Source organism: Hemitrygon akajei, chromosome 22 (assembly GCF_048418815.1).
Source record: "Hemitrygon akajei chromosome 22, sHemAka1.3, whole genome shotgun sequence".
NCBI classification, from domain to species: domain Eukaryota; kingdom Metazoa; phylum Chordata; class Chondrichthyes; order Myliobatiformes; family Dasyatidae; genus Hemitrygon; species Hemitrygon akajei.
In genome coordinates this window covers 33,500,104-33,526,951 of record NC_133145.1, presented here as the reverse complement: position 1 = coordinate 33,526,951, position 26,848 = coordinate 33,500,104, and the positions used below count along the sequence as shown (strand labels likewise).

Here is a 26,848-nt window from a genome sequence, read left to right as displayed (position 1 = left end):
TCACTTTAGTGGATTAATTTCAGTCCTTTGCAGCCTTCCTCCTTCAGCCCTCACTCTGAATCCAGCTCTGTGCTTTACCATGTTATTTACATATGGCTTCATATGGGTCACAGATCTGAATTATCAAAGTGTGCTGGTGACAGAAATGGGCTTTTGAAACTGTGAAACAACAGAATTAAATGTTAACTACTTTGGCTGCTATTTGATTATAAATAGAGACTAAAGAAAGTTTTCAGCATGTGGACCTGGTGGCTCAATGGTTGGATGCACCCTTTGCCTTTACACTGAACTGCACGGTGCAGCAATGTTTAGAACACCTTGCAGAAGAACTTGACCTCATTCAGCACAATGATGGGATTCTCAAAAAATAACATTCTAATCTGTCCCTACAGTATGAAGGAAGAACCTGGGTAGATGTTTTACTCTTCATTACTGTTAGTCACCAACCCATATGGTGGACTTGGCGATAAAGTATTTAGGCCATGTGTCCACATCTCATTCTTGTGCCCTCCAGTTAAATAACACATCAACATTTACTAGTTTGGTTGGATAATGACCATTCTGTGGAACTCTCCCTTGTCACAAATCACTGTTTACTTGCAAAGGGAAAACTGGAGGAAGTTGGTTTATGGTGTGTTTAACACATATTATATCTGTTCTGTGGAGAACTTCAGGTTCCTGGGAACCACCATCTCTCAGGATCTGAAGTGGGAGCAGAACATCAGCTCCATCCTGAAGAAGGCCCAGCAGCGGATGTATTTCCTGCGGCTCTTGAGGAAATACGGTCTGCCTCAGGAATTGCTGCTACAATTCTACACTGCAGTCATTGAGTCTGTCCTGTGCACCTCCATCATTGTGTGGTTTGGAGCCGCCACCAAGCAGGATAGAACCAGACTACAGCGCACAGTGAGGACTGCCGAGCGCATTCTTGGAGCCTCCCTGCCCTCTGTTGTGGACCTGTACTCTTCCAGGTTGAAGAAGAGGGCGGGGAAGATCATAAAGGACTCCTACCATCCTGCGCACGGACTGTTTGATCTGCTTCCGTCTGGTAGGCGCTTCAGATCCCTCCAGACTAAGACTAATAGGCACTGGAGAAGTTTTATCCCTACTGCGGTCACTTTGCTGAACAGTTAACTGCCGGTTAACTGTCAGCTAACTATTACTTGGATTGCACTACCTGTATGTACAATTTATATTTTCATTTATATTTATCATTATTATTGTTATGAGCAGAGAGACAACATCTGCCAGAAGTAAATTCCTTGTATGTGCATAGGTACTTGACGATTAAAGTCTGATTCTGATTCTTGATTGGTTGTGGATTGACAGGAAATGTGGATATTCATTTTAAGATAATTTGACAGAGTATTAGCATTCTAAAACACCTGTTGGCATCTGGAATTTTTATATCATTTTTGTGCATCACCTTGTGTGTTTTGTCTGCTGAAGCCACTCTGAAAATACAAATTATTTTTGCTATTTCAAACATTGATCTGTATACTAGTATTGAGTTTTGTATCTTTGGAGTCTGGCATTAAATATCAAAACCAATATAAACAAATGAATGCTATTTTGGATTGGAAATAACTTTGAATGTATTTTCACCTGTTGATCTCTTTAGAAACTATTTTTTCATATTAAAAGATTACACTCAGGAAGGTCAAGAACTCAGTCCAAAATGTGAAGAGTTCCACCCTGAACAGTAGTGCCTTATAGGGACATTTTTGAAATTACAAGATTTTTAATATACAGTATTATTGCCTTGAGAAATGTATTCTTTAGCAACAAAATACCTCAGTCCTAGTATCAGTTGCAATTCCTGAATGACTTTATTTCTAAATGAAAATGTAATATATTACAAAGTAATTCATTTCATTTATTTACTTTTGATGAGTTATTTGGAAAGATGTTCTTGTACTTAAGTTAATTAACAAAGTGTGCAAATGAATGAATAATTCAACCCTTTGTGCTTTTGTACTGTACTGTACTGTAGAGAACAGCCACTAAATTCTGCTCTCCCTTAACGATCTCACTGAGGAATCACTTTGTTGACAAGTTCACCAAGTCCTAATCCGGCTATAAAAGAAAAATACTTGCTGTAGTGAAACCTGTTCGGGTGACACTTTTGCTCTAATAGAATTGAAATGCTTTTGCTTTGTTTGTCTTGTTTCAACTGTACTAACCAGTGAGTATCTATTAGTCCATCATGTTTTACTGAAATAATTCTTTGTTGATCACTTTAGGTTTGGTCCGCCGTTTTTGTTAAGGGAAGATCGCTCATTGACTTGGGATCAGCTACATCAATGCATCCTCAACAAAATGTACTATCTGATGAAAAATGAGACACATTCACAGGTCAGTTGAGTTAAGTGCAAACTACACAACTCAGGGACTCTGAAGTCAGTCTGGCAAAAATGAAAGAAAAGATATAAAATGTGGGTAGTAATTTGTTCAGCTAATCTAACAGTTTTATTTTGAGAACATCTGCCATATGATCTGATATGATTCAGATCAACGTTCATATCTGGACTGTGTAAGAAGTGGCCAGCAGAAAAGCAGCATTGCAAAAGCAGACATTTTGAAGTGCAGTAGATATATTTCAAAATGGAGAATTGGGTATTATAAGACTTGACCAGATTCCATTTCTGTATTCTCATATACAATACCGACCAATAGGACCTCTGCTTAGCAATAATGAAGCAATCCCACAGCAGATGCAGCTCATCTCCTCATCAAGCTGCGCAAAAAAAAAACAATCAGATGATGTGACACCAGCTTTCATCCTCAGAGGAGGTAGGTGGGCTACACAATTGGAAGTCCTTGCACAATACAAGTCTTTGCCTTTCCTCAGGAAAGTACAACTTTTAAATGTGAGCAAGAAGCCAATTCCAATCATTGTTAAAAGAAAACACAGGATGTGTACTCGCTCATAAACAACTACCTAAAGTCATTTCATGAATAGGATTTATGTAAACTGCCAGCTTCTATTGATTACTTCCTTTCTGAAGGATGAAAGATAAACTCTTGATCTCTCTGTCTACATTGTCAAGCCCTTGCACCACACTTTCTGTATATCTATAGCACTATATTCTGCATTCATTTTATTTTCTCCTTTTTCTTCTACTTCAGTATACTTATTTATTGAACAATTTGCCTAGATGACATGCATACAGTAGTTCACTGTTCCTTATTGAATGTGACAAGAATAAAAAAAAACAATCATCTAAACAACCATAAATAAGTGAAGGATTATTCCATGCTTCTGGAATTTAGATGACAAATACTTAATGACTTCCATTCGGTTATTAATCACTTAATTTTGATGTGGCTTGTATTGCACTCTACGCATTGGGCTTATATGCGGTTGTAGACAGGTGGAGAGAATACGTTCTGAGAATGCACTTGAAATAGAAATGAACCCTACAACCTTGCTCTTAAAAATAAAATGTGAATTCTGAAGTATTTTTACCAGAAAAAGAATTGAGGTTTCCCAGAGGTCGCTCGGCACATTAGTGCTTCACAGTTCAGAGTAGAGAAGATTTAAAATATTCAGCAATGCCCTTTCTATAGAGCATGTTTGCTAGAACTTGCATTAGGATGGCATAAATGCTATGCTGGTATCTGAAGGAAAGGCAATTCAAATTGCCCGTAAGGTTCTGACTATTACAGAATATAATTTCGATTCATTCAAGGTTGCCAGAAAAATAATAGTGATCAATATCTGCAAGGACCTCTTGAAATCCAAAAATGTACCTGGTCTTTGATTAATTATTACTTAAAAGTATGTAATTCCAGTGAATTTGTGAAGAAACCACTGCAATTCTTTTGTTCTTATAACTTCCATTACAGCTTCTTCTGCTTCCATGCATCTGGTTGTAGCTGGCAAGCAGTTAACTACTTCCTCACTTGAATGGCATAATCTTCTTGCCAATACTAAGAGCAAAATAAGTTTTTTATTTGTTATGTGCCTGGACATGCCATTGGGTGACTGTAAACTATCCATAGCTTGTGGTGACCCACTTTCTGCACAAATGGCCAGCACGCGGGGGGAGACTTTGGTCTCCTCTGACATCATTTCCGCCCGGAGAGGGCGGGCGCTAGGGATTTAAATGCCGCGAAGTTTGAATAAACTAGTCTCGAAACAACTTACCGACTGTGTGTCATTATTTCAGCACTGTGTGTAGTACATTGTTACATTGGTGACCCCGACGGTCCAAACGGGATTTGGACCAAAGATGACCGACTCTTCATCTGTTCACGCAGTTTCGCTAAAACTGCCGACTTTCTGGACGCTGCGACCACGCGTGTGGTTTAGCCAAGCAGAAGCCCAGTTCCAGATTCGGCAGATATCCTCCGATTCCACGCATTACTACCACGTGGTGAGCGCCCTTGACCAGGAGACGGCCGCCCAGGTTGCGGATTTCATACAGTTGCCCCCAGAAGAAGGCAAATATGAAGCATTCAAGGCGCTGCTCATTGGGACCTTTGGCCTCTCACGGCATGAGCAGGGTGCCCGCCTGCTTCACCTGGACGGTTTGGGAAACAGACTGCCGTCAGCATTGATGAACGAGATGCTGTCCCTGGCTGACGGACACAAGCCCTGCCTCATGTTCGAGCAAGCGTTCCTAGAGCGACTGCCGGAGGACATACATCTGCTGCTGGCCGACGCATATTTCAGCGACCTCCGGAAGGTGGCGGCCCGGGCAGACGTGCTGTGGAAAGCCAAGATGGAGAGAGTGGCGTCCGTCCGTCAGATTACCAGGCCACGCGCCCAACAGCAGACCAGACCAGGCCCGGCAGGGAAGCGCACACAACACAGAGGCAGGAGTGAGGAGGCCAGAGAACAGTGGTGTTTCTACCACCAGCGGTGGGGCACAAAAGCCCGCCGTTGTCTTCCGCCCTGCAAGGGCCAGGGCCAGCTGCCGCTAATGACTATGGTGGCTGGCCACCAGGACAGCCTCGTGTACGTCTGGGACAAACAGTCGGGACGCCGCTTCTTGGTCAACACCGGAGCAGAGATCAGCGTCTTGCTCCCGACGGGGTACAACACCCGCAACAGGAAGCCAGGACCCACCCTGAGGGCCGCAAACGGCAGCACGATATGGACCTACGGCACCCGCACAGTGCAGCTGCCGTTCGGCGCCAGCCGGTTCATGTGGGACTTCACACTGGCCGCAGTGGCCCAACCACTCCTGGGGGCGGACTTCTTGCGAGCTCACAGCTTGCTGGTTGACTTGCAAGGGAAAAGACTGGTACATGCCGAGACTTTCCAGACGTTCTCCCTGGGTGAAGCCAAGTTGCCGGCCCCACACCTGGACTCCATCATGCTGTCGGACAACAAATTCACCAGAATCCTGGCGGACTTTCCATCGATTCTGGCACTGCAGTTCACGGCAACCATGCCCAGCCACGGGGTACAGCACCACATTCCGACCCAGGGACCACCCCTCCACGCCCGCACACGAAGGCTCTCCCCCCCGGAAAAGCTCCGCCTGGCGAAGAAGGAGTTCAAGAGGATGGAGGAACTGGGGATCGTACGGAGGTCCGACAACCCATGGGCCTCCCCCCTGCACATGGTGCCCAAAGCAGCCGGGGGTTGGAGACCATGCGGCGACTACCGCAGACTGAATGAGGCTACCCCTCCAGACCGCTACCCCGTGCCGCACATACAGGACTTTGCAGCAAACCTGCACGGGGCAAGAATCTTTTCCAAAGTAGACCTCGTCTGGGGATACCATCAAATCCCGGTGCACCCTGAAGACATCCCCAAAACAGCACTCATCACCCCGTTCGGCCTGTTCGAGTTCCTCTGAATGCTGTTTGGCCTGAAGAATGCCGCACAGACGTTCCAGCGGCTAATGAACGTGGTGGGACGTGACCTGGACTTTGCGTTCATCTATTTGGACGACATCCTTATAGCCAGCAGTAGTCACCAGGAGCATCTGTCCCACCTCCACTAGCTCTACTTCCACCTGAGTGATTTCGGCCTCACGATCAACCCGGCCAAATGTCAGTTCGGTCTCGATACCATCAACTTCCTGGGCCACAGGATTACCAAAGACGGGGCAACACCTCCGCCCGCCAAGGTAGACGCGATCCGCCACTTTGCCCGGCCCAACACGGTCAAACGCCTGCAGGAGTTTGTTAGTATGGTGAACTTCTACCACCGTTTCCTCCCCTCAGCAGCCCGTATCATGCGCCCTTTGTACACCCTGATGTCAGATAAAGGCAAGGACATTACTTGGGACGAGAAGGCTGGGGCCGCTTTAGTTAAAGCCAAGGAAGCCTTGGCAGATGCCGCGATGCTGGTGCACCCCAGAACGGACGTTCCGACTGCCCTCACGGTGGACGCATCCGACACAGCAGTCGGTGGGGTGCTGGAGCAGCTCATCGAGGGGCGCTGGCAACCCCTGGCATTCTTCAGCAAGCACCTACGACCACTCGAACTCAAGTACAGTGCTTTCGACCGGGAGCTGTTGGCACTGTATCTGGCAATCTGGCATTTCAGGTACTTCTTAGAAGGCAGGCCGTTCGCCGCGTTCACGGACCACAAACCGTTGACCTTCGCGTTCACGAAGGTGTCCGATCCCTGGTCGGCTCGCCAGCAGCGACATCTGTCCTATATCTCCGAGTACACGATGGACATCCAGCATGTCTCGGGAAAGGACAACGGCTTGGCGGACGCACTCTCCAGACCAGCTGTCCAGGCCCTGTCCCTGGGGGTGGACTATGCAGCACTGGCTGAGGCGCAGCAGGCAGACGACGAGATGCCCAGCTACAGGACCGCAGTCTCGGGTTTGCAGCTGCAGGACTTTCTCGTAGGCCCAGGTGATAGGACCCTCCTGTGTGACGTGGCTACCGGCCAACCTCGCCCCATCGTCCCGGCAGCCTGGAGGCGGCGAGTTTTCAACTCCATACTCCGCCGCAGCAGTTCGAACCCACCCACCGGAGGTTCGACCACACTCATGTGGATATCGTGGGCCCCTTACCAGTGTCCCGAGGAGCGCGGTACCTCCTAACTATGGTAGACCGGTTCACAAGGTGACCAGAGGCGGTCCCGCTCACCGACACATCTGCCGATTCCTGCGCCCGAGCACTGATCACAACCTGGGTAGCACACTTTGGGGTACTGGCCCACATTACCTCCGACAGAGGCGCCCAGTTCACCTCCAGCCTGTGGTCAGCTGTGTCCAGCCTGTTGGGAACACAGCTGCACCACACAACCGCCTACCACCTACAGTCGAACGGACTGGTGGAACACTTCCACCATCACTTGAAGTCGGCTCTCATGGCCCGCCTGAGAGGACCTAACTGGGTGGACGAGCTTCCCTGGGTCCTGCTTGGAATTCGTACAGCGCCCAAAGAGGATCTGCACGCCTCTTCGGCCGAGTTGGTGTACGGCACGCCCCTGGCCATCCCGGGAGAGTTCATACCAGCCCCAAGGGGGCAAGAGGAAGAACCCGCAGCAGTCCTGGACAGACTATGCGGAAGGCTCGGCAACCTGGCCCCCGTACCAACTTCACAGCACAGACAGACCCCGACTCATGTACCCAAAGACATGCAGGACTGTAAGTTTGTGTTTGTACGAAGGGGCGGACACCGGGCACCGCTACAGCGGCCGTACGAGGGGCCGTTCAAGGTGATCAACAACAACGGGTCCACATACGTTCTGGACATTGGTGAGAGGGAGGAGGTTTTCATGGTGGACCGACTCAGACCAGCCCATGTGGACTTGGCACAGCCGGTCGAGGTTCAGGCACCACGGCGCAGAGGCAGACCTTCCAAACAGAGGCTGATCCAGTCTGTGGACATTGGGGGGTGTATCGCCGGTTCTGTGGGGGGCGGGGGGGGTTATGTGGCGACCCACTTTCTGCACAGGCGAACCGGCTCACAAATAGCCAGCGTGCAGGGGGAGACTTTGGTAATGCACCTCTGACATCATTTCCGCCCGGAGAGGGCGGGCGCTAGGGATTTAAATGCCAGCGCCACGAAGTTTGAATAAACTAGTCTCGAAACGACTTACCGACTTGCGTGTCGTTATTTCAGCGCTGTGTGTAGCACATCGCTACAAGCTCTACATTAATTTGATCATATTTTGACAGCCTTCCAATCAGTACTTTTCCATGAATTTTCATTGCAGCTAAGTAAATGCGTACCAGCAAAAGGATTGTAAGATTGGTTGAAATTCAGTCTGGGATTCCATCTTTAATCAGACCCTTATTTCACATTAAATTGAATTTTCTGTAACTTTCTTCGTTAATGAAAGAAAAATCATAGAATCGTGCAGCACAGTGCAAAGCCATTCAAACCAACCTGATTCTGCTGTATGTTTGGAAGAGTTCTGTAAATGAGTTCCATTTTCCTGTTCTTTCTTCACAGCCCTGCAGTTTCTTTTTCCCCCATTTTGAATATATATATATATACTTCCATTTGAAAGGTTATTGTTAGATCAATTTCCACTGCCTTTTCAAATGAAATCAATTCAGATCAAACAATGAATAAATAAAAATTCTTGTAATTTTCTTTTTGACTTTTTTTTCCTGCCAGTCATAATATCTGCAACCTCTTGTTCCTCTAGCGCCTGGAGTCCATTCTGTTCCTTAAATGTGTTCTTACATTTATTGAAATTATGACTAATCTGTGACCTAACTCTATATTCCGTAACAAAAATCTGTCACTTTCAGATTTAATATTAGCATTTATTTCACATTATGAATTCTATTATCTCTGAAACAATTCTGGTAAATCTCTTTTATACCCTCTTCAGTTCACAGAATTGGATACCATGCGTATTCTCATGGTGAATTGGTAATAATGGGCAGTGCTCAGCTTTACATGCGTGTAGCGTAAAAGTGAAGAAAGATCATGCAGTGACTTAACTGTATATCATTTGCCCTTCTGTTATGATCCCTACCCTACATCGAACAGTAGTTTGCTGCAGGTAGTTGTTTGCAGCAGTGACTCGACCAAACCAACAAAACTTGGAGGCTAGGCACAGGGATGTGGGGAGTTAATTCTGGTTGAGGCATCTTCCATAGGATCCAATAATTATAATGTTCAAAGTCAAAGAAATGTATTTGATCCTTCATTAGTAACTAGCAAAACAAACAAACTTAAAAACAAAAAGAAACTAATGAAACTAAAACTAACAAAATTAAGCAGGTTGATCCAGAGATGAGGGGGTTAGACAATGAGAAGTGATTGAGTCACCTGAGACTTTACTCACTGGAATTCAGAAGAATGAGAGCAGATCTTATAGAAACATATAGAATTATGAAAGGAATAGGTAAGATAGAGGCAGGAAAGTTGTTTCCACTGATAGATGAGACTAGAACTGGCAGACATAGCCTCACTATGCGAGGGAGTAGATTTTTAAAAATATATAAAAGCTTTTTGAATTATATAAAGGGTAAAGGAGAGTCAAGGGTAGATATAGGACCAATACAAAATGATGCTGGAGATATTGTAATGAGAGGTGCAGAGATGTCAGAGGAGTCGAATGCATATTTTGCATCAGCCTTCACAGTGGAAGACATCTCCAGTATACTGGACATTCAAGTGTGTCAGGGAAGTGAAGTTTGTTCAGTGAAAATTACGACTGAGAAGGTGTTCAGGAAGCTTAATGATGTGAGGGTGGATAAATCTCCTGGATCTGATGGAATGCATCCTCAGGTTCTGAAGGAAGTAGCTGGAGAGATTGTGGAGGCATTAACGATAGTCTTTAAAGAATCGATAGATTCTGGCATTGTACCAGATGACTGGAAAATTGCAAATGTTACTCCGCTATTTAAGAAGGGTGGGAGGCAGCAGAAAGGAAACAATAGACTTGTTAGCCTGACATTAGTGGTTGGGAAGTGGTTGGAAACGATTGTTAGGGATACGGTGTACCTGGAGGCACATGACAAGATAGGCCAAAGCCAGCATGGTTTCCTGAAAGGAAAATACTCCCTGACAAACCTACTGCAATTCATTGAGGAAATTACAAGCAGGATAGACAAAGGAGATGCAGTAGATGTGGTTTACTTGGATTTTAAGAAGGCCTTTGACAAGGTGCCGCACATGAGGCTGCTGAGCAAGATAAGAGCCCATGGAATTACAGGGAAGTTACGAGATGGGTGGAGCATTGGCTGGTTGGCAGCTAACAGAGAGTGGGAATAAAGGGATCCTACTCTGATTGGCTGCCGGTTACCAGTGGAGTTCCACAGGGGTCGGTGTTGGGACCACTGCTTGTTATGATGTATGTCAGTGATTTGGACTATGGGATTAATGGATTTGTGGATAAATTTGCTGATGATACAAAGATAGGTGGAGGAGCGGGTAGTGTTGAGGAAACAGAGAGCCTGCAGAGAGACTTGGATAGTTTAGGGGAATGGACAAAGAAGTGGCAAATAAAATACAATGTTGGAAAGTGTCTGGTCATGCACTTTGGTGGAAGAAATAAACAGTGTTACGTAAACCCCGTAACCAGGTAACTTACCAGCAAAGATAGATGGATCAGCTGAGTCGGATGCTACTATTTTCAAACGTTTTATTCAAAAAGGGCACAAACGTATGGTTAATACAAAACATTCAAATCGTCAAAACTCAATCTAAAACACCGGTGTAACCATAATCAATCAGAAATAAGCTCTACAGTTGTCTAGGGGGGTAATACTGAGTCCAACGGAAGTCTTAAGAGTCACTCAGAAGTTTGCAGGCTTTTTCCTTTACAATTTAGAAAAGATGCACACTTGCCCGTCGTCTTGGCAGAGTAAATCCTTGGAATCAGGGGAGCAGACTTCCCCGTTGTTATTTTAAAAGCAGTCTTTCGTTGGTTTTAGCCACAGATTCAAAGTCGGAATCTAGCGCACGTAGCTTCCTTCAAAATGGCGTCCCGTTCCCACGGGAATCGATCTCGTGTCTGCTGGGGCATCTGAGGGTCCTCCCCTCAGACCCGCCTTTATACTTCTTCACGGGATCGCAGGTATCAATCAAGTTGCAGGTAATGCGATCTTTCTCTTAACCAGCCCACTTTGCCCGAGGGCTTTTCACGTGGTTTCCATGAGACGATAATCGAAGTCACCGTTAGTCTGCTTCTTGAGAGAATGTGGTCTTTCGCACGTCCCTCTTTTGGGTCAGCTGACCCCCCTTAACTAGAGTTCTTGCGATTTTCACAAAGGAGGGGGCCAACGGCATAACACCTCCCCCCATAATGGGTTTTAACCAGCGGTTAAAAACAGGTTGACACCGGATTTTTTCTCTTTCTTTTTGAATCTACATACTACACAAGCTTTTCTCTTCACAGAGTACTACTGTTATACTGTTATACATTCAAGTCAGTATCTAAACAGGTAACAAGTACAGTGCCCCTTTTCTTTAATACCTTACCCTACCGTGCCATACATCGCATACTTAATTCAACACCTGGATAAACAATCCGCTAGCACATTATCACTCCCCTTTATGTGCTGGATCTTATGCGTTGACCTTCTGATAATCGGTACAGAATCGTATGGTCCCGTCCGGCTTTGGGACAACCACGCAAGGAGAAGCCCACGCGGATGAGGATTCACGGATTATCCCAGCAGCTAGCATATGTTCAATCTCCTTCTCTACCAGCTGGCTTTTCTCAGGATTCATCCGATAAGGGGCTTGTTTAATAGGTTGGGTTGAGGTAGCTATCACATCATGTTGTGTCCCATTACACCTTCGGGGAACATCTGGGCATAAGTCTGCATGCCGGTTAACGAGCTGTATTACCTGCTCCCGCTGTTCAGGCTTTAAGTGGCCAACTTTACCCGCAAGATTCGCCAATACGACAGAGTTCTCTAATCTGGTAGGGACTATACCTATCTTGTCGAACCGTTCTGGTTCCTCCTTACCGTCCCCCCCAACTTCATCGGCTTTCATAGCCGCGCCAACAACCGGGGGGGTGGGTTCGTGATACCCTTTTATCATGTTCACGTGAACTAACTGGGTCGGCTTTCGTCGGTCGGGGGTTTCGATCACGTAATTCAGCGAGTCTATTTTCTTACGCACTGTATATGGTCCTTGAAACCTCGCCCCCAGGGGGTGAGTAGCTACCGGGAATAGGACCAGGACCCGGTCGCCCACGTGAAACTCTCGTTCTCTCGCTCTCTGGTTATACCACTGACCCATTTTTTTCCTGAGAGGCTTTAAGGTTTTCGTTTGCCAAGGCGCATACTTGACGCAGTCTTTCCCGGAATTTCAGCACATAGTCGACCACACTGACTTGGGCGGTCGGGTTAGACCATTTTTCTTTCAGTAGGGTTAGGGGTCCCCTGGGCCTGTGACCGAAAACTAGCTCGAACGGACTGAACCCCAGGGAGCACTGGACTGTATCCCTTACGGCAAATAACAAAAGGGGTAAAGCCTCATCCCAGTCTCGAACGTTCTCCTGGCAATAAGCTTTAAGCATGGTCTTTAGGGTAGCGTGGAACCTTTCCAACGCTCCCTGTGACTCCGGGTGGTACGCAGAGGCCATAATCTGCCTCACCCCGAGCTGGGTCATCATCTGCCGAAATGCGTTCGACGTGAATGTACTTCCCTGGTCTGATTGTATCTCCTTGGGTAGCCCCACGGTGGTAAAGAATTTGATAAGGGCCTTCACCACCGCAGAGGTCCTAATACTACCCAGAGGCACGGCCTCGGGAAATCGTGTAGCGGCACACATCAGGGTCATGATATACTGCCGCCCACTCGCAGTTTTAGGTAAGGGTCCCACAAAATCCACAATGACTCGGGAGAAAGGCTCCTCACATGCGGGAATAGGTCGGAGGGGGGCCTTAGGGATAACTTGATTCGGCTTACCCACCACCTGGCAGGTATGACATCTTTTACAATACTCAGTAACATCTTTCCTCAGATTGGGCCAATAGAATTCCCTCTGAACCCGCTCCACGGTCTTCTTTATTCCCAAATGCCCGCCTAAAGGTCCCTTATGGGCTAAGTCAAGAATGTCGTTCCGATATACTTTCGGGACTACTATCTGATGTAGCACCGCCCAGTCCGCATCGGCCGACACCGCAGGGGGTCTCCACTTCCTCATCAACACCCCCTCCTGGAGATAATAACCCTCTGGCTCTGCCTCCAGTTCAGTCTCGGAGAGAACCGACTCTCTCAAGGATACCAGCTCCTCGTCACCATTCTGTTCCCGTACAAACTCTCTTCTGGCTAAGGACCGGTCTACCTCCTCTCTATTTCCCACTCGTTCCTCCCTACTCTCCGTTTTCCCTTCCTCGGACTCTCGTTGGTACAGAGTCGGTAAAAAAGTTTCGGCCAAATCAAAACTGGCTAGATTCCACCCGCTCTCGGTCTCAGCGGCCCTTTTCGACATGCTGTGAGTGACCGCACATGCGGGATAGAATTTTTTTTCTGAGGGAGGGTCTTCAACTCTCACGGGCTGGGTGGTCAGCTTCACGGCGGCACCCATCTTCCCACCCGCTAGGTCGTTACCCAGAAGGACGTCCACTCCTTCTCCTGGCAATTCCGGCAGGACCCCCAGATCTACTGGTCCCGACACCAACTCACAATCTAGAAAGACCCTATGCAAAGGCACGACCTCGGTTCGGTTCCCGATACCTCTAAGGGCTACCTCCCCCGTGCGAGGGCCGAATTTTAACACATTACGGCTAATTAACGATAGTTCCGCCCCCGTGTCTCTCCAAATTCGTACGGGAATTGGGGGGTCCCCTTCCTTCAAAGCCACGGTTCCGTCGGACCTAAATGTCTCCCGCCCCTCCTGTATTCCATCTGTCTGGGGCCTGCTTGTCGATTTTCGGATCGACGCAACACAGCCTATGGAAATGGCTGCTTTCCCTCGTTCCGACTCCTTCCTCGGAGCAGTGCATTTTGATGCAATATGTCCCACCTTTCCACAATTAAAACAGTTGAAACCAGGAGATCTCCAGGTTTCTTGTCTGTTATCCTCACTTTTTGTGCTAGCTCCCGGTGGAGTTTCTCCCTTAGCCGGCGGACTGTCCCTACCGTTCCGACGGTCTCTCGGGTAACTTTTTGGCGAGGAAAACTTTGTCTTGTGGGTTAGGGCATATTCATCTGCGAGCCTAGCCATCTCTGAGATGGACTGATTCGTCCTCTCATTTAAATACATTCGGATCTCTTCCGGAACGCAACTTTTAAATTCCTCAATCAAAACTAGCTCCCTGAGACGCCCATAGTTCTCGGCCACCTTTTCAGCTGTGCACCAACGGTCCAAGAGCACTCCCTTCTCATGGGCTAGCTCGGTATACGTTTGATTCCACCCTCTTTTTAAATTTCGGAACCTTTGTCTATACGCCTCAGGTACTAACTCGTAACCTCGGAGAATGGCCTCCTTTACTTGATCATAATTCCCGTCCCTGTCTGTGGGCAGCGCGGCATATACCCGCTGTGCTTTTCCTCGTAACACACTTTGTAACAACGCCACCCATTGCCCTCTGGGCCACTGCTGATTCTCTGCCACCTTTTCAAAGAGCAAGAAATAACTATCAACATCCGTCTCCTCGAACGGGGGGACCAACCTCAACGCCCGACTAATATCAAACCCCTCTTTCTCTCCCCCTTGAGTTCTTCGCTCTTGTTTTCGCCTGTCCAGCTCCAATTCATAGTTCCTCTGTTTCTCTCTCTCTTCTGCTTCTAGCTGCTTTAGTTTGAACACCTGCTCTCTTTCCCTCTCGGCTTCTCTTGCCCTCTCGGCTCTCTCGGCTTCTCTCTCTGCAGCCTTCTGAGCTGCTTCTATTTCTAGCTGCTTTATTTTAAACTCATATTCCAGCCTTGTTTTCTCCAACTCTGCCTGATTTGTCCCACTCACTAATCTCCTTTCAGGAATATTTTCCAAATCCTCAGCTGTAAACACCTTCTTCCCAACGTAATGCTGTTGTATGACCCTTAGCACTTCCTGCTTTTTCATTGCTGGCTTCACCGCTGTGAGGTCTAAGGCCTGCGCCAAACTTACTAAGTCTGATTTTGTAGCTTTCCCTAGTGCCCCTACCGTCGGGTTTCCCATAAATTCCTGCACATCCATCTTTGCTGGTTTCTCGTCTGACTATCTGCGTAACCAGATTTAAGTTTGGACTTACAGCCCGATTCACTGACCCTCCCGTTTGGTTTCAAATCCGGGACGAGCACCCCACTTGTTACGTAAACCCCGTAACCAGGTAACTTACCAGCAAAGATAGATGGATCAGCTGAGTCGGATGCTACTATTTTCAAACGTTTTATTCAAAAAGGGCACAAACGTATGGTTAATACAAAACATTCAAATCGTCAAAACTCAATCTAAAACACCGGTGTAACCATAATCAATCAGAAATAAGCTCTACAGTTGTCTAGGGGGGTAATACTGAGTCCAACGGAAGTCTTAAGAGTCACTCAGAAGTTTGCAGGCTTTTTCCTTTACAATTTAGAAAAGATGCACACTTGCCCGTCGTCTTGGCAGAGTAAATCCTTGGAATCAGGGGAGCAGACTTCCCCGTTGTTATTTTAAAAGCAGTCTTTCGTTGGTTTTAGCCACAGATTCAAAGTCGGAATCTAGCGCACGTAGCTTCCTTCAAAATGGCGTCCCGTTCCCACGGGAATCGATCTCGTGTCTGCTGGGGCATCTGAGGGTCCTCCCCTCAGACCCGCCTTTATACTTCTTCACGGGATCGCAGGTATCAATCAAGTTGCAGGTAATGCGATCTTTCTCTTAACCAGCCCACTTTGCCCGAGGGCTTTTCACGTGGTTTCCATGAGACGATAATCGAAGTCACCGTTAGTCTGCTTCTTGAGAGAATGTGGTCTTTCGCACGTCCCTCTTTTGGGTCAGCTGACCCCCCTTAACTAGAGTTCTTGCGATTTTCACAAAGGAGGGGGCCAACGGCATAACAACAGGCAGACCATTATTTAGATAGGGAGAGAATTCAAAATGCAGAGATGCAAAGGGACTTGGGAATCCTTGTGCAAGATACCTTAAAGGTTAAATCAACACATACAACAAGCTGGAGGAACTCAGCAGGTCAGGCAGCATCCACAGAAGCTACCGGAGCTGCTGAGTTCCTCCAGCTTGTTGTATGTGGTGATTTGACCACAGCATCTGCCGTGTACTTTGTGTTTACCTTAAAGGTTAACCTCCAGGTTGAGTTGGTGGTGAAGGCAGCCAATGCAATGTTGGCATTCATTTCTAGAGGTATAGAATATAAGAGCAGGGATGTGATGTTGAGGCTCTGGAAGGCACTTGTGAGACCACACTTGGGAGTATTGTGTGCAGTTTTGGGCTCCTTATTTTAGAAAAGGTATACTGACATTGGAAAGGGCTCAGAGAAGATTCACAAGAATGATTCCAGGAATGAAAGGGTTACTGTATGAGGAACATCTGGCAGCTCTTGGGCTGTATTCCCTGGAGTTCAGGAAAATGAAGGGGGATCTCATAGAAACATTCCAAATGTTAAAAGGCCTGAACAGACTAGATATGGCAAAGTTATTTCCCATGGTAGGGGATTCTAGGACAAGAGGACACAACTTCAGGATTGAAGGGCGTCCATTTAGAACTGAGATGCGGAGAAATTACTTTAGTCAGAGGGTGGTAAATCTGTGGAATTTGTTGCTACGAGTGGCTGTGGAGGCCAAGTCATTGGTTGTGTTACGTACCCCGTAACTGGGTCACTTACCAGCAAAGATAGAGAGGTCCGTTGAAGTCTGATGGTACTATTTTTAACAATATTTATTGATAAAAAATACACAAAATAAGGTCAATGCAAACATGCAGATAATATACGTCATCAATACTAAATCTAAAAGCGCGGGTATAATAATAATCAATAAGAAATAGCTCTATCGTTGTCTAGGGGATAATGTATTGTCCGATGGAAATATAAAAGTCACTCAGTTCATTCAAGCTGCAGCTTTTGGTTGGAGAGAAAGACGGGTTTAAAACTTGCCCATTCCTTTTATGATGTCAATCCTTCGAGAGTCGTTGGGAGTTAGTTTCCCCGTTGTTAGCTAAAAACCTTTTGGCCGTGGAAAAGGGCCCACCGATTCCAGGGCAAATGGAACCGGACGCATGTGGCCTTTCCCCTGGTTTCTTGCTATTACGGGATCGCTGGCGTTTCTTCTGGTGCGTCTGAGGGGCTGTTCCCACAGACCCTCTTTTTATCCTGACTCACAGGGCCTCATGTCAATCAGGTTGGGATGATGCAATCCCTCCACCAACCTCCCCCTCGTTTCATTGTCTGGGGCGTCGATGCATCGTACAGGATGTTATACACAAGTCCGTCTCCAAGAGACAATAGCCAGCATCAATGGGTCCGCCTCTCGGAGGCCAAGACACATTCCAATGACTTGTGGATTCTGCATGTCTTTCTCTCATTTCCTGGGTCTCCTGAATGGACTCAATAGTGATCTTGCGATTCTCACAAAGGAGGGGGCTACCCCGCACCCTTCGGCCCCTCAGAGCTGTGGTACATTCATAACAGTTGTATTTAAGACAGAGATAGATAGGTTCTTGATTAGCCAGGGCATCAAAGGGTATGGGGTGAAAGCAGGGGAGTGAGGATGACTGGAAGAATTGGATCAACCCATGATTGAATGGCAGAGCAGACTCAATGGGCCGAATGGCCTACTTCTGCTCCTATATCTTATGGTCTTTTGGTGTTATTTAGGACGGAGATGAGGAGGAACTGCTTTTCCCAGAGGGTGGTGAATCTCTACCCAGTGATGCAGAGGAAGTTACCTCAGTGCAGATAAAGGTTTCCCCCGCTATTCGAAGGTAGAGCCTTCTTATGAAATGGTTTGTAAGCCAGAATGTTGTAAAGTGAAGAAGCAATTACCATTTATTGATATGGGAAAAATTTGTGAGTGTTCGCAGACCCAAAAAATAACCTACCAAATCATGCCAAATAACACATTAAACCTTAAATTACAGTAACATATACTAAAAGCAGGAATGATATGATAGACAGCCTATATAAGGTAGAAATACTTTTCTGCAATCATTGCAGCACTATCCACCATAGCGAAAATCTCACACAAGTGCTCTCGGCAGAAACACTCTCTCCAGTAACCTTTAAGCTATGAAGCTGCCAAATCATACCAAATAACAAATCGTACCAAACAAAACATAAAAACACACAGCCTATATAAAGTAGAAATAATGTACGTCCAGTGCAGTTTCACTTACCGGAATCAGGAAGACAGTGAGCACACTGATGATGGTGTGTTAGGCTGAGTCGTCGGAGGTTGGGGTGGTGGGAGACTGGGGTGTCATCTCATCGTCGTCTGTTTCCATCAGGGCAGGCAGGTTACCTTCTATGTCTGTCTGCCTCGATGTCGAAGGGCGAGGTTTGTCGTCTGCTGTGGCTGATGTGGAAGGCTTGAAAAACGACAGTATGCTTGACTGCTTAGCCTCGCGCATTTTTCTATCGTACAGTTCTTTGTAAGCACTCAAACTATCCTGCAAATATGCCCTCAGCCCACGTACCTTTTCAAAATTAAAGTCGTACTTTTCTGCAATCTGCAATGATCTGCAACGCTGCCATGCGTTGTCAATCACAGCAAAAATCTCACGCAATTGTTTCACTTTCAGTCCATTCGCTACTGTGTTCGGTTTCAATTGTTATCCTTTCCTCTTCCAATTGCAAATCAGTTCTTCATCTATCAATTCTTGGTCATGGGATGCCAAAACCTCTTCAACATCACCTTCGTCAACTTCCACAAGCCAAACTCACTTTGTCATTACTTCGTTCACCACGATCGAAATGCTTAATTATGTCTAGTTTTACGCTAAGTGTAACACCGTTGCGAGCTCTCTTAGGCTTTTCCAATACCTTAGAACTCACCTTGCTGACAGGTGCACAAAATAAATCAACGTAAAGCACGGATGCTCACAGGCACGCGTTTAAGCAATGGCGACTGGAATGCAGTTCCGGGGGAGGAGCTTGGCTGCTCGGTGTGCGTGTTGCCTTTTTTCGTAACAGTGAAAACACCTTCTGTTAGCTAAAACAGGTAACTAATGCAGGACTTCCGTAACAACGAGGTGTCGTAAAGCAAACGTTCAAAAGACGGGACACCTGTATTTAAGACAGGATTGGTTAGATTTTTGCATAGTAGGGAATTAATGGTTATGAAGAAAGGCAGGTAGGTGGACATGATCAGCCATGATCTTATTGAATGGCGGAGCAGGCTCAACAGGCCAGATGGCCTACTCCTGCTCCTATTTTTAATGATCTTATAAACAAAGTTAAACACAAATGGTTAACAGAAAATTAAAGGTTAATAAAAAAGACATCACCCTGACCTACTCCTGAGTTCTAAGCTAACTAGACTGATTCTAAAAAGTATGAACATGTAATTAAAACTCTTCACTTCTACCTCACCCCACATGAGTAACTACCAAAATACACTTAATAAGCGTGGGACACGGAGCACAATGCAGATAAAAAAACAGATACATGGCTCCTACCCTGTCTGTATTGCGAGGAGAGGCACTGGAGGTGGTACCAGGGCAATGGTGGATGCAATCCAAATCATAGCAGTGGTAACGGTAGCTCTCCTTTGCTCAAATGTTTAAATTCTTCCTTAACATGTTGAACTCTGATGGATGACTCCCTGTTACGATGAAGATTGAAGGCAGCTGCTGTGACATTGGGTGGGTTTGATTGCTTATTCTGCTGTTAATAGTTTATTCAGTTGTCCCCTGTGGTAATATCAGTTGCATGTCAAAGAGCTCAAAAAAGGTCTGTAAAATAAGAAATGAATTGCACTGTCAGTGAAATAATTGAGTGAGAAAGAGCTAAAGGCAGGGATCAATACCCAAACTGGAGCTCAGTGTGCAAATGCACATGTCATAGTAGATGAGTTGGAAGCATGAATTCAGGTGAAGGGGTATATTGTAGTAACCATTGCTAGGACATGACCACTACCTGAATAGCAGTAGGTGCAAGAACTTTATTATTATTGCTTTGGAGAGGCACATTAGTATTGACCTTGATGTGCACTTAAGTATAATTGGGAACTTATGCCTAGTAATTGGTTTCATCTATTATGGGTGTGCTAAGCATGTTTTGTGTGTGGAACTGAAACAAAATCAAAGGTCATCAAAAACAATTGTACACCCTTGTTTTAAGAGAATACTGTTGTGCTTTTCTCCCATGTTGTTGCAGTCAAACACAACTTTTGCATTTACTGATTGTCTTTCCTTGCTGAGCAACCAGCTGTCATAGTATTCATTTGTTGCCATGGAGATGAATAGCCTCTTTCTGCTCCCTACGTTTTGAGATCTTATGGAGATAAAATGAAAGGCAGGTGGTGCTGCTGGCGAGAAAGCTGGGGGCAGAGGGAGAAGGAAGGACTTGCCCCACCCTTGTCCCTTAGCAGGACGAGGCAAAGGCCAACAGTCTTTAGACACAGGTAGCTAGAAGTCACGGGGGTCAAAGTAGCACAGGACCAGAGATGAAGCCTCGCTACTGATAATTATATTTTCCTTAATTTAAAATATCTGAGGGAGATACTACATCCAGCAGTGATGAACTAGTCTTGTATCTAATTCCCAATGTTCTTTATGATCTGTTCTATTTTCTATTGTGAGTGAAAAACAGAAGTTGCTAGTCTCAGACTTTGGATCCAGTTTCTCTTGGCAAGAGCCATGCATATTAATGATATGTATCTTAATGTATCAAAATGATATGCCTATTAATTTATCAAAAGGAAAGACAGGTAGGCAGTGGGGGTGGTGTGGCTCTGTTGTTGGCAAAAAGTAGAATCAAACCGTTGGCAAGAGGCGACATTGGGTCGGAAGGTGTTGAATCATTGTGGATAGAGCTAAGGAACTGCAAGGGTAAAAGGACCCTGATGGCAGGGATGACAGCAGAACAGCAACGGTGGGGATTTCTGGGAGCAATTCAGAAAGCGCAGGATATGTACATCTCAGAAGAAGTATTCTAAAGGCAGGACGACACAACCATGGCTGAGAAGAGAAGTAAAGAAGAAGGGGCTGAGCGAGAAAGTGGATCAGCCTCGATGAAATGACGTATCAGGCTTGAAGAAACAAATAGTCTAATTCTGCTCCTATATATTGTGGCCTTGCAGTCTTATATCATCCCTAGCATAAAATATGGTGAATACCTAAAATTCACATTACGGCAATTCCTGATAGGAATAGCCCAATCAAAGACATTATGAAAATTGGAAAATTGTTTTTAAGCACAAAAGAACAAGTCTAATTTTTTTTATTTTTCAACATTGTCCTTGTTGAAATCCTGAAATATGTACTGTATCTTCCTGCTATGTTTTTAACTTCTTGCTTTCTGTAGAGTTGGGGGTATCCTGTCAAGTCTTACTCTTTGTCTTGTTTTCTTCATTTAACAGCCCTGAATGCCTGATGTGTTTCTACACATTCAGAGTGTTATCTCCTTGTAGTATTTTCAAGCATTAGAACCAAATACAATTCAGCCACTAAATTCCAGTCATCCTCTACTTATCCAATATTCTCTTAGTTAAGAATTTCTCACAATTAGCAGTAGGCTTTATTGATATATTTGTAAAATTGTTCACTAATTATAATCCTCTTGTGCCTTCTTTAGTCATGCTCCCTTGCAGAATTCCTTTTGTTTTTCCCCATCCTTTCTTATTTACTGCTCCTTTACTGATACTGGTCCATGTGGTCCTTTCTTCAATTTTAAAGTCTGTCTGACTTGGTTAAATGCCAGACAAATTGAAAATAGTGTTTTGGGGGAAAATTCCATGCCTTAAAAATATTACACTCATCTTTGGAATAATTGTGTAACTTTGATTCAGTGCGGCTGTGCATTAGTTGACAGAAGCTAATAAAAAGAAAAGCTATTAGCAGGACTAATGGATGAATTTAACACCTTTTGTCTCAGTGGCAACCATGCTGTAGTACACTTCTCCTTGTAGAACTAGTAATTTAACCTGCACAATGCTGTACTGAACTTTACAAAATGACCTGGGTGCACTAACGCCCATTCACTAAAATCCCATTTTGGAGGTGGCAGCAAAGGTAATAAAATAAATTCTCCCTTGACAGCAAAGCCATTTAAAAAGTTTAAATGCATTGAAAGCATCTCAGGGAATTAACCCTAAAGCTGAAAACAACTACTTGTGGTGACTGCTTGGATCATTACACACATTGCAGGAAGGAATCTGTGCACTCAGTCAAATTCAGCTTGCATGTGAAATCTGACTTCTTATAGGTGACACTTAGTTTGAAATTGAGTGATACAGACTGCAAGAAAACAAAATATATTAACTGTTACGTCTTGTAACTCTAAAACATAAAGCTAAATGAAAGCAAAAACACGGAGCCGGGAATACATGTCTACATTAGTTTTGTTTTATTTTAGCGAGGGATGCACATATGACATGGTGACGTAATGACGTTTACCATTTACGTACTTTTACATATAACCCATAATGAATGAATGAATGAAATTATTTTATTTCAGTCGGTACAAACATAACAAAAAGCATCATTTACAGTGATGATTTCATAGGACAAAATTACAACAATGAATAATGAATTGTTTAAATAAAGAATGCTTAATTAAGCAATATAGTTACAATATTACTCAAATATTACTGAAATATTAACAACGCAACATTAACTTTCTTTTTGCTACTGCTGCTTCTGTCAAAGTTGGTTACTGTTGCTTATCTCACAAGCAAAGATCAATCTGAATTTCTCTGCAGCATTGAGGAAATCTGCGGTGCTCCCAGCAACATAAGCAGTTTTTCTGTCTATCAATGAAAGTATATTATGAATTGCACATCAGTGTATTGATCCTCATTTCTACTGCCAAGCAATTATCAAGTGCAGTCTCAATGCGTGCTGTGAGAAGGCAGTCCCATCAAGATTCACCATCAACACCTGGTCTGCAAGAGCACGAGCAATAACATATTAACCTTAGCATATTTTGATTTCTTTTAAATTAATAGCCAAACTTAAATTGCAAATTCACTTAGCTGTCTCCTGACGAGCATACTGCTATCCTCGCTAATGTTCTTTGAAAAGCAATGTGTTCCTTTTTTAAAAATAAAAGCCAACCTGAAATAAAGACAGTGTTACAGCAGTATACACTAAATGTCTCCTGCCAGAAAGAGTAAGATTGGTTAAAATTAGGGGCTATAAAAGAGTTATACTATGATCTTGGTTATATTGACTGTTTCTGGTTGCTTCACCGTTGAATTATACAAACAGTTTAATTAAAATCTGTAGACATTTAATTATTTCCATAAGCTGATGCACACTTGGCAGACAATGTAAGAAGTGTCGTCTGAGAAAGAAAGCAATCTTACTGTGCTGATATTGTAACTGCCAGCTTATTTCTAAGATCATCCAATCTCTGACCGTGTAATTAGCTACATGTACATTGAAGTCAAAGAGAATTTAGATTGCAAGCCACATACAGAATTGATATTGCACTGATGAAAAGAAACATTTCTGTGTTCAATGAGTGAAACCTTTTGACAGGCTTGATATGAGGTTTGTGTGAGTGGCAGGAAATGGAACACTCATCTCATGAAGTAATATGCAAAATCTGTCAAATTTTTAACTTGCATTTATTTGCAGCCATCTGGTTGAAATTTATTCAGTACCTTGAAAAGCCACAAATGAGAACTGTCTCATATATTTTCCTCCACTTCAAGAATATTTTTCCCTTCTGATTCTCTTGAGGAGATTGATATAAAAATGTATCCTACATTGAGATAAATGTTCATGTATATTGTGTATTGAATTCCAGAATTAGCTTTCATTCTCATACCTGCAATACATTTTTTTGAAAAATGACTATAAATATGGACAACACAATACTACATACTTATTAGAAGCCATCAAGGATGAATTCCCACTTCCTCACCACCATTCAGGGCCCCAGACAGTCCTTCCAGGTGAGGCGACACTTCACCTGTGGGTCGGCTGGTGTGGTATACTGCATCTGGTGCTCCCGGTGTGGCCTTTTATATATTGGTGAGACCCGACGCAGACTGGGAGACCGTTTCGCTGAACACCTACGCTCGGTCTGCCAGAGAAAGCAGGATCTCCCAGTGGCCACACATTTTAATTCCACGTCCCATTCCCATTCTGTTATGTCTATCCATGGCCCCCTCTACTGTCAAGATGAATCAGATTCAGTTTATTGTCATTTAGAAACCACAAATGCAATGCAGTTAAAAAATGAGACAACGTTGCCCCCAGAATGATATCACAAAAGCATATGACAAAACAGACTTGACCAGAAAATCTACGTAACGTTTGGCAATCCCCAATCCAGAGTCCGGAGAGGCTGCTGCATATTAATATCGCACTACCGTCTAGCATGTTCCCCGGAAAGGAGCTCCAAATCCACCAGACAAAAACAAGACCAAAAACTAAAGCTACAAGACCTGCACAAAACCACATAATTACAACATATAGTTACAACAGTGCAAACAATAGCATAATTGATAAAAAAAAACAGACTATGGGCACAGTAAAAATAGTCCAAGATGTTAAAGGACTGTAAGTTCAAAAGAAATCACCACAGTTTCCACAAGTCCCCAGGATCCCGACAGACTTGCCACCTCACGCCGGCGGCAGAAGGGAATACCCCCCCCATGGACTTCCAAGGCGCCGCCTGACTCAGCCTCACAGACGCAGCACACACCGAAAGCGACCTGAGTCCATCAAAAGGACTCCGAGTCCGTTGAACTTCCGAGCCGACGACCATCCCCGCCGGCACAGTTTCTCCAAGCTCCATCCTCTGCCGAGCGTATTAAGACGGCCCTGTCAATGGTCATTGGCAACGCGACCCGGAGGACTGGGGGCCTGTTCTTCCCAGCAGAGTCCTGGACCTCACAGCAGCAGCACCAACGAAGAAGGTCTTCCTGGAATTTCCTGATGTTTCTCCGTGCTTCCACGTCCGTTTTCAATCGATTATGATTGCGCACAGCACCCCACTTCACATATAACAGATAATCGGTTCCAGAGTGGCCGCTGCAAGCTGCGTTGCGCCGCCATCTTGGATTATTATTATCTTGAATCCACACTCAAGTTGGAGGAACAACACCTTATATACCGGCTGGGTAGCCTCCAACCTGATGGCATGAACATTGACTTCTCTAACTTCTGTTAATGCCCCTCCTCCCCTTCTTACCCCATCCCTGTTTTTTTCTCTCTCTCTCTGCCCATCACTCTGCCTGTTCTCCATCTCCCTCTGGTGCTCCCCCTTTCTTTCTCCCAAGGCCTCCCGTCCCATGATCCTTTCCCTTCTCCAGCTCTGTATCACTTTCGCCAATCACCTTTCCAGCTCTTAGCTTCATCCTACCCCCTCCGATCTTCTATCATTTCCCATTTCCCCCTCCCCCACTACTTTCAAATCACTTAATATCTCTCCTTTCGGTTAGTCCTGACGAAGGGTCTCGGCCCGAAACGTCGACAGTGCTTCTCCTTATAGATGCTGCCTGGCCTGCATTTTGTATCTGTTGTTTGAATTCCCACACTGTTGACTCCATTAGATAGTAGGTCTCACAGTCAATGATCAGACATCGGTGTGGACAGTACCCATTGTCAACTTTTCTGATCATGGACACCTGATCCTATTCTCCACAGGCATCTACACACTTCCTTTAGCAGTAAGCATTGCTCAGTACATCTCACATTAACTTAGATTGCAGAAATGGCCATGAAGTACTTTTATTCAATGAGCTTTATTGACATCAGCCCTCCAGCTACTGTCAGGTAAGATTGCTGTTATTTAGAGGAAAAGAAACAGTCCACAACCACGATCCCTAGATAAAATGTCCTGCTTAGGTTCCTCAGGACTGAAAATTGCATACTTTCTGGTTCTGGGATGGCTGACAGAGCTAATTCAGAAGCTACAGACTCTGCCACAGGCAGACATACCTGAAGGCTTAGGCAGGTGTAAAATACCATTGATGCTACAACATCACAAGTTACAGTTTTAGTATAATAATCCTGAAGGTGTGTGAGGAAAAAAATAGTGAGGTTTATTTTAAAATTGGGTTGAAGTTTTCTCCAAACTAGGAAGCTCTCCCCTCCCTGTGGATCCCAACACAGCAGTTGCATAAATTGGCGTACTATTCCATAATGTGTATTCAACAAGCTGTCAAGATGGAAATGAACAACTGTGTGAAACAAGGCTTGCCGCAGGCATACCTGACTCTACAGTTATTTTAATCACCGACGGTGATCTGATGGTGCTCAAATTCCAAAATAAGTCTTTTTGCAATATTTCCTGAGGCGTTCTTTCTTATGGAAACAAATTTTTTGAAGCAATTTTATATGTTTTTGGCTTTGCTTTTGAAAGAAGTTTTTTCAGTGCGGATTGTTGTTTGACAGGTCTGAATTGTAGAACTGAGTTATACTTCAGTGATCTGGATATTAGCTTGTACCAAATCTAAAGGACTTGCAGGAAATGAAGTTGGAAGTCTCAGTCTTAATTGTTGAGAACTTGTTTCCACTATACCGAATTAATTGTTAATTCGAGATTTTTTTACTATGAGACTGAGTAACAGATGATGGAAATGGCGATCTGCTGTCGGAGACACAGTACATTTCATATAAGGTAATAGGTTTAATATAATAATACAACTTTGATAATATGTTTCTTCAAGCAAATCTGATTGATTAACTGAAACAGCAATGCTTTTTACAAGTATAAAAAGTCAGCATGTGCATGACCAAAATTTTTCTTCTATATCAGAACTTCGGACACTCTTTCCGAATACGAGTGGTTGGTGGATTGGCAACCAACTGTTACCTCTCTTCCCAAGAAAATAGACCACTTTACCAGCCAGCAGCTGACAGGTGAGATATACGTTTACCCTATGACGCTTCCATTAAACCAGACTAATGGCT

The 26,848-nt window shown here is 44.8% G+C and overlaps 1 protein-coding gene across 1 annotated transcript in view; it reads left to right on the top strand.

Moving 5' to 3' along the window:
* The window catches only part of usp43a (ubiquitin specific peptidase 43a), a 457,910-nt gene that overhangs the window by 383,438 nt on the left and 47,624 nt on the right, over positions 1-26,848 (top strand). Inside the window, exons 8-9 of the mRNA XM_073025952.1 lie at positions 2,244-2,355; positions 26,694-26,797. Of these exons, the coding sequence (XP_072882053.1) occupies positions 2,244-2,355; positions 26,694-26,797 (216 nt within the window). The remainder of the gene's footprint in view (positions 1-2,243; positions 2,356-26,693; positions 26,798-26,848) is intronic.